General features: G+C 30.7%; 1 protein-coding gene across 2 annotated transcripts; it reads left to right on the top strand.

The window, feature by feature from the left end:
• Positions 1-890: 890 nt before the first annotated feature.
• LOC114307589 (cysteine-rich receptor-like protein kinase 10) lies at positions 891-4,988 on the top strand. 2 transcript variants are annotated; one of them, XM_082886862.1, is made up of 7 exons: positions 891-1,848; positions 2,740-2,877; positions 2,997-3,118; positions 3,227-3,437; positions 3,767-4,004; positions 4,248-4,398; positions 4,486-4,988. In XM_082886862.1, the coding sequence occupies exons 1-7, from the start codon at positions 1,020-1,022 to the stop codon at positions 4,783-4,785; spliced, it is 1,989 nt and encodes a 662-aa protein (XP_082742988.1). In that variant the 5' UTR covers positions 891-1,019; the 3' UTR covers positions 4,786-4,988. The 2 variants fall into 2 exon arrangements, 1 of the variants encoding a protein (XP_082742988.1); XR_014339736.1 differs by having other exon boundaries at positions 918-1,848; positions 4,225-4,398.
• The last annotated feature ends 3,806 nt before the right edge of the window (positions 4,989-8,794 follow it).

Below are 8,794 nucleotides of genomic sequence, written 5' to 3'. Positions count from 1 at the left end.
AGGGTGAATTAATAATTGTCCATTATCATTTAACACTTTTTAATTAAAAATTATGACTTGAATCTTCTTATTTATTAATTTTTTTTGGTTTAAATTTTTATAACGAAAATATCTTTTCATCAATAGGATAAATTACACTTTACTCTTTTAAACAATCACCTAATAGTAAATATTTTGTTAAGGATATATGTTTCTAAAATAGATAAAAAAGTAATTTGCCCTTCATAGTAATGAAAAGTTTTCATTACAAAAATGTGAGGTTGATTATAACATTATTTTACTTATAATCCAAGAAGTTTTTAGTTATACCTAATGTATGTTTGGTTATTACTCCCTTTTTTTAAGTTATGACTCTACATAATTGAATTATGACATTTACAATAATCAAACTCACAAATATTATATCTTATATACACATGTAGCATTACCCATATAAAAAAGAAGAAGGATTCCCTCCAGTCCAAAATCTAGACTGGAGGGCACTGTTGGGGCCTGTGGGACTCTCCACAGGTCTTGTTTTGATAATCCAAACAGTTCATTTTATTGGGTCCTTTGTGTATTTTATTTGCACAAAAAAAAAAAAAAAAGAAGTCATTGTAATAATTATAATCTATTCAATTTATCGCGTTTGTCATAAAAAAATTAAAAAAAAATGATCAACAGTTGTGTTTTTAAAAATAAACTATCAATTTTAAATAATTTGAATTATTAAAACAAGACCCGTGATAAGTCGCACGAATCCTAATGACCAAATTTTGGACCAGAAAGGATACTCCTATAAGAATAAGTGTGTTACTAATATTATCTTTATTGAGAAATATTACAAATCTAAAAAATATATTTAGAATTTATCTAGAAATATTAATATGTGATTCAGATTCATGGTATACATACCATACACAATTTTAATCCCTATTATACAACTCATTCTTGACCAAAATTTGGTACCCAAAAGCTTCAGTAAGTCGTCGTCGGCAATAAATTGAATTCCAATGTAATGTTGCGAAAAAACAGAACTAATGAAAAGTCTTATCACCATAATGCCTTCCTTGAACACCTCCAGAGTCTTTTTATTTCTTCGTTTGCTTTGCTTTCTTAGCCTCAGCATTCAAGTTAGCTCAGTACCTTTTGGATATGATTGCGCAGCTACAATCACTTACACTCCAAACAGCACCTACAAATCCAACCTCGATATCCTGCTCTCTGTTCTATCCTCCAACGCCACATTCACCTATGGCTTTTACAACTTCACTGTCGGCCAAGACTCTTCCAACGACGTAGTTCATGGCCTCTTTCTATGCCGAGGAGATGTGTCAGCCAATGATTGTCAAAATTGCGTGTCAACTGCAAGCAAAGAATTAGTACAGTTATGCCCCAAACAGAAAACAGCCATAGCTTATTACGACAATTGCTTGCTACGTTACTCAAACCAATATATTTTCTCCGTTCTGGATCAATCATCTCCACATGAAATGCATAACCCAATTAACATTACCAACAACCTTGACCGGTTTAGGCAGGTTTTGAGCAACATAATGTATGACGTAGTGGCTCGGGCTGTAAAAGATCAATCGGGTAAGAAGTTTGCTACTAAAACAGCTAACGTTACTGCAGTTGATGAGTTGTATGGGCTTGCGCAATGCACACCGGATATATCCAGTAAGGATTGTAACACGTGCCTTAGTGATGCCATCTCAAATCTCCCAATTTGTTGTGAGGGGAAGCAAGGTGGGCGCTATCTTTTTCCGAGCTGCAATGTCAGGTATGAGTTGTACCCATTTTACAATAACGCCACTGCACCGCCACCGCCACCGCCACCGCCTTCTCCAGGTCGTGCAAGGAATACAGGTAAACTTTAAATAGAAACACAACGTAAGTATCATTCACATATTTTTCGTTCGACTATCACATAAAGGGGTTTAGAAATCAGATTTTTTCACTCTTAAAAGTGAAATTTTTGTTACAAAATATTTTACAAGACCAACTCCAATCGTCAAAAAATTCAAAAATATTACTAATCAATTTACTTTTAGGGACAATCAACATCATGCCAAAAGGTTAATATTTTGCACGAAAATTTTGGTTGCAAAAGAACAGTAATTGGTTACCAAACATCCAATTTCATCGCTAAAAATATAAGCCCGAGCTTCTTTCTAATCCGAAATCAGACTAAAGCATTATGTTGGGCTTTGTGAGCCCAGTACCAGGTACACATTGATAATCTGGACCATGGATCATCGAATACTCCATCTCTGCAAAAAATTATGTTTGCCGGATATCAATAACCATTTGATTAGAACAAATTTGTGTCAATGGTAACAATAATTTTAAAAATAAATTGTTGACAGAAATGTAATTTGATCAAGTGACTATTGATATTCGATCAACGTGAGTTTTTACGGGGATAAAGTACTCAATGAGCTCTACATATTAAACGGTTTGGTTCATCGATATAGACTTTGTGGTGAGGCCTACAAAGGCCTAACATGAAGCTCTGATTGGGAAATTTCAACTGAAGAAAAGCTGATTCCAAAAATATAATATTGACATTTCTGACAATTAAGACATTTTGTCTCTAAAAAATAATTTTATCACTAAATTGTTGTCAGAGAAACCTCAATTAGTTATAGTGCCCCCCTTGTGGTAGCAGAACAGGCTTGCAAGAGCATGAAATTACTAATTGTGAGATGAAACACTACTAAATATGTACCTTTAACAAAACTATTTTTATGAATGCAGGAAAGGGGGGAATCTCATCACAAGTACTGATAGCCATCATAGTTTCGATAGTGGTGTTTGTATTGCTTTTCATTATAGGCTTGTGCTTCCTAATTAGCAAAGCAAAGAAGAAATATGATGCTCTTCAAGAAGATACCAGTAAGCAGGAAAAATGAAAAAGAAACACATGTTAATGTTTGCTCTTGTTTTAACCATTAATCGTTGAAATTATAAATGTTCAAAAAAGTCATTAAATTTTTAATTTTTTGCTTGTTCAGTTGGGAACGAAATTGCAACAGTTCAATCCCTGCAATATGATTTGATTACAATTCAAGCCGCTACAAACAATTTCTCCGAAGAAAATAAGATTGGTAAAGGTGGCTTTGGTGATGTCTACAAGGTAAGAAATTAGTTACATCTAATTGCACTTAGTTTCAAATATGCAAAATATAATCTCCCAAGATTTTTGGAACTTGTAAAAGTTTTAATAGATATTATACATTCTCAGGGTACACTTCCCAATGGGCAAGATATAGCTGTAAAAAGGCTATCTCAAAACTCAGGGCAAGGTGCAGAAGAATTCAAGAATGAGGTCGTCTTGGTAGCGAAGCTTCAACATAGAAATCTAGTGAGATTATTGGGATTTTGCTTGGAGGGAGAAGAAAAGATACTCATCTACGAATTTGTGGCTAACAAAAGCCTTGACTACTTTTTGTTCGGTTTGACATATCAAAACAACTGCACTTCTTCTTTTATTTAATTTCACAATAACACATGATTGCCATGAGCATAAACTCGAAAATTATTCTTGGAAACAAGTAACAGAGCATAAATGCTATACAAACATTATTGAAATATTAGAAATTAACTTTCAAATTTTTTTTAAAAAAAATTTAATGAGTTTTGAGGAGCCTATGCCAATTTTGATGCTATTTTATGTTTTCTTGTGCTTGAGTTTGCATTTGGAATTCAATAACAATAAAAGCATAAATGTGCCAACTATATGTCCTTACTGCTAACTTCAATATCTATTATGCTCGTTGTTTAGATCCAAAAAAACAAAAAGAGTTGGACTGGCCAATACGTTACCAGATTGTAAGAGGGATTGCTCGAGGAATTCTTTATCTTCATCAAGATTCCCGACTTAGAGTTATTCACCGTGATCTTAAAACAAGCAATATTCTCTTAGATGAGGAAATGAATGCAAAAGTTTCAGATTTTGGCTTAGCAAGAATTTTTGGCGTGAATCAAACTCAAGCTAATACAGATAGAGTTATTGGAACATAGTAAGTGTTCACATCCCTATATGTGCTCCTTATTTCTCTTAGTGCATTCATAATTTCTCCATTGAAAGGTAGAGTTTTCAGCAAAATAAAGAAAAGTAAAAACATAGGCGTCTCGTTCACTTTTAATAAACAAAGAAAAAAATATTGTTCCCATTCCTGACTACTTCCCAATGTTATTAATGTTTGCATCAACTGCTCATTTTTTTTTTTTTTTTTGAAGCATATTGATGGTATTGTGTTTAGTGGTTACATGTCACCAGAATATGCAGTGCATGGTCACTTCTCTGTGAAATCAGACGTATTTAGTTTTGGGGTCTTAGTTCTAGAAATTATAAGTGGCAAGAAGAACAGTGAATTTTACCATTCAGACTATGCTGACGACCTTCTAAGCTATGTGAGTTAAAATAATAATTCTAATAATTAATTTCTTTCATTGTGGATATTATTAGCTCTACGAGTGATATATCATGAATTATTACAGGCTTGGAAGCTCTGGAAGGATGAAAGACCCTTGGAAATGATGGATCCAACACTAGAGGGGTCTTATTCAAGAAATGAAGTCACTAGATGCATTCATATTGGCTTATTGTGCGTCCAAGAAGATCCAAATACTAGGCCGTCCATGGCAACAGTATTTCTAATGCTTAATAGTTACTCCGTTACTCTATCATTTCCTCAAAAACCTGCATTCTTTGCACGTTATAGCATAGGGACGCCTACACAAAAACGTCTAGAGTCGTCTGTGAATGAAGTTTCAATTACTGAACTGTACCCTAGATAACTTGATAAGTCCAGACCAAGGCAAGGTTCAGGAACAGTTCTATGGTATGAAAGAATAAACTCAAAGCTTGGCATTCATCCTGGTAGGATTTTGTAGCTAGTTCACTGTAGCCTCCAAAACTGGCCCTAGGGAAAGCAGGCAAGGCGACCTTAGGTCTCGAATTCTGTCTAGAAAATAAAACTCTCAAATAATTTTTACCCTTATCTTATGTTTGTAGTTTTTTTCAACGAAGTGAAATTATAAACATTCTATCATAATATTCATTTTTCGCGTTTAATTCACTAAAAAAAACAATAATAAAATATATATTACAAATAGAATCATCATTTACAATTATCAAATAATAGTCGTTATCTATAGAGGTTAAGTATTGACCATTCCATTCTATTCAATTTCATTCTAGTGAACCAAAAATATTATATTATAGTATTAGTAGTTTAAAAATAAAATTTTATAGAAAATTTTTAAAAACAATTGAACTAATAAATTATTTAAAAGTAATTGATGGTTGTTTGCAAAATGTATTGGATTGTATATAGAATATTATTGACTATACTAATTACAGTTGCCTAAATTTGTTTTAAATTGAAGTTAATCAAGTTTTATATTCAATCAGTTATGTCAAAATCTATCAAAAATGAACCCCAAGGCAAGTGGCCGAATGGTAAAGTCTGGAGGATAAAATCCACAGGTCTCGAGTTCGAGTCACCCTTTGGGGCCACTGGAGGTTTGCCCGGTCGTTAACTTCATGGCCCTCAGGATTAGTCCTGGCTTCCCTTAAAATCAGCGGGTTGGGGATACCTGAGTTATCAAAAAAAAAAAAAAAAATCTATCAAAAATGCTAAAAAGTTAATAATAAAAATTATATGAAATTGCTTTAAAAATTCAATATATTAATTATTGTGAAAGACAAATTATGATTGATTTACTTACTAATACAATATTTTCAAATTAGATTTGACATCAAATGGTTTAAGTGATTTCCGTGCAAATCACGGGTAAAAAAATTAGTAATTTTAGTGTTTACATGTGAAAGTAAATTTTGTGTAAATACAAAGCAAAAAATAAATAAAGGTGTAGAGTCTATTATGTCAAACAATTTATTTATTTATAGAAGGGTGTGTATTACAAATTGGGCAAATTACACCAATAGTCCCTGTATTTTGATCATTGCGTCATTTTAATCTATGTAATTTTATTTAGCTCGATTTTGACCGGAATTTACAATAATTTTCTCTCAATTTAGTCCGATTGATTACAACTACTAGTATTTTTTAATAGAAAATGCGCATACAAGTAACATACGTCATACTTTTTTGGATAAAATTATAAACTTACTCAACTTAGTAAGTTAATTTTAACCAATTCCATGATCATTTTTCGTAACAATACACTAACTTTATTATTAATTAGATTAAAAATTGACATAAAATCTAAAATTAACGATCAAAATTAAGACAATTAAAAATGTATGGATCAAAATGAGATAATAAACAAAATGTAAGAAATATCGATGTACTTTGCCCTATAAAATTTCTCTAAACAAATATAGAATAAACTCAAATTCGGACCTAGAATGGTGTTTTTTGAATTTTTGAAGGATTCAAAACTCAATTTTATTTTCAAACTTCTAGGCATTCACTTTTCTATCATTGGCACAAATAAAAAAGGTAATAGCTTAAAAAATTCAATCCTTCCAAGTCCTTCATTGTGTGCCTTCCTTCCCTACACTTCGTCCATTTTCACCTTTAAACAGACTTTCAATATATTTTTATCATATTGTTATAAAAACTAATGATACATATGATTTTTCGAAAACACAACTGCTTATGTATTTGAAAGAATAGGATAAATTACGTTTATAATCCCTGTATTTTGGTCTTTCTGTCACTTTGGTATCTATAATTTAAATTGGCTCAATTTTGATCATAAATTTATGATTTTGTCTCAATTTAATCAAATTGCTTACAATTTTAGCATTTTTTAATAAAAATATGCATATATGTGACATATGTAATGCTTTTCAAGGTAAAATTATAAACCTATTCAATTCAATTAGTTAACTTCAATCAATTTAGGGATAATTTTCTATCAAAAGCACTAACGTCGTTATCAATTGGACGAAATTGATACAAAATTCAAAATTAAGGGTCAAAATTAAACTAGGTGAAAGTGTAGAGACCAAAATGACACAAAAGGCAAAATGTAGGGACCATAGGTCTAATTTTTCCAAATAAATATAAAAAAAAGATAAATTACAAATACACACTCTGATATTTGTTTAAAATACGAATTGTCACATATGCTTTTAAAAATTATAAATACTCACTTGTTAGAATTTTTATTTAATAGAATTATCAGAAAAAATAAAATTTCTAACTACTCTCATATACAATAATAAATTCTCTAAATTATTAACTAAAATATATTTCTAATATCGTTAAAAATTGTTAATTAAATTCATTATTTATTATTAATAATATGGGTCATTTGTTATGCAATTAAAAATTTGAAAGAGCGGGGTGTAATTTTCAGAATCACAAAAATAATTTGTATTTTAAACAAATCTTAAAGAATATATTTATACTTTACCCATAAATATTATGTAACTATGATTATTAGATTAATATGAATTTTGTATGGGGGTGCAAATCGATCAGGCCGGGTTGGGCTCAATGGGTACCCAAACCCTGCCAAGTAATGTTAAAGAGTTGCCGAGGCCCAACGTCCTAGCTCAAGGTGTCCATTCAAAGCCCAGTCCATGTTTAATAAATTTATTGGATCCGGTTGTCCACGAAAGTTTGGAATGAGATTGTGATTATTTTTCGGATCATAATTGTTTTGGATATGATTATAAGTTAGTTTTTTTTTCTTATTATAAAAAGATGTGTAAAAAAATAAAGAGGTGATATAATCTAAATAAATAAATAAGCCAATATAAACTGACTTTTTTAGATGTTGCCAAAAGAAAATATTTGGGCTTGTTAACTTATCTTGGATCAGTTGTAGTACTCTTTTTTATCAATTGAATACTTTAAAAATGGTTTTGGAAAAACTGTGCCACACTTGTGACATTTAATCCAATACCCAATTGTTTTTTAAAAATAATATAAATAAAAAATCAAATAACCAACTATAGTATTTTGGCACAATCAAAAAAAATAAATAAACAAATAAAAAATAGTTTCATCACTTCAATCCTAAAGAAAATGAGAGAGAGGAGATCTAATGGTCAACGAGAGAGGAGAGGGTGATATATATTTTTTTTAGGGCAAATTACAAACACCCCCTCGAGGTTTGGTGAAAATACAAATTTTCCCCTGAGGTTTGAGAAATTACATCCCACCCCCTGAGGTTTACATTTTCATAACAAATTGCCCCCTGATGTTTTTATTTTCATACAGATTCCCTCCTAATTTTTCCTAATTTGTTATGAAAATTTGACCCTTATGGGGTAATTTGTAATTTCTCAAACCTCAAGGGGAATCTGTATTTTTACTAAATCTCGAGGGAGGTGTTTGTAATTTGCCCTTTTTTTTTTTTTTAATAAGGAAAGTCTATGGTGTACACCTTATCATAAATTGACATAATTTTATCACAAAAATTTAATAACATTAATTATAAAATCCATAATTTCACCACAAATCAACAAAACAAATTTCCCACAATTTTATGGTTGATGTTACAAAAATTTATGATATTTTTTGTTACATTAATTTATGTCAAGATTATATATATATATATATATATTGTGATTGAAATTATGAAATTTTATAATAAAATTACATAAATTTGTAATAAGGTGCATGTAGGATGCACCCTAAAGGGTGCACACCATAAAATATGTCCTAGACTTTAAAATCTTATAAAGTAGTGCAGCTTTATATTTGTGTAAAATTTAGATAATGGGACACCTACTATAAACCTTAAAAATTACTTGATCAGAAAGTGTAATTGAACCTAATCTCAAAGTGATTTTTTGATGATTTTGAATATTACTCTACGCTAT

Source organism: Camellia sinensis, chromosome 9 (assembly GCF_055761805.1).
Source record: "Camellia sinensis isolate YWXY chromosome 9, ASM5576180v1, whole genome shotgun sequence".
In the NCBI taxonomy this organism is placed as follows: domain Eukaryota; kingdom Viridiplantae; phylum Streptophyta; class Magnoliopsida; order Ericales; family Theaceae; genus Camellia; species Camellia sinensis.
Note: the sequence above shows the minus strand (reverse complement) of the source record. Positions and strands in the feature narration are given on the sequence as shown.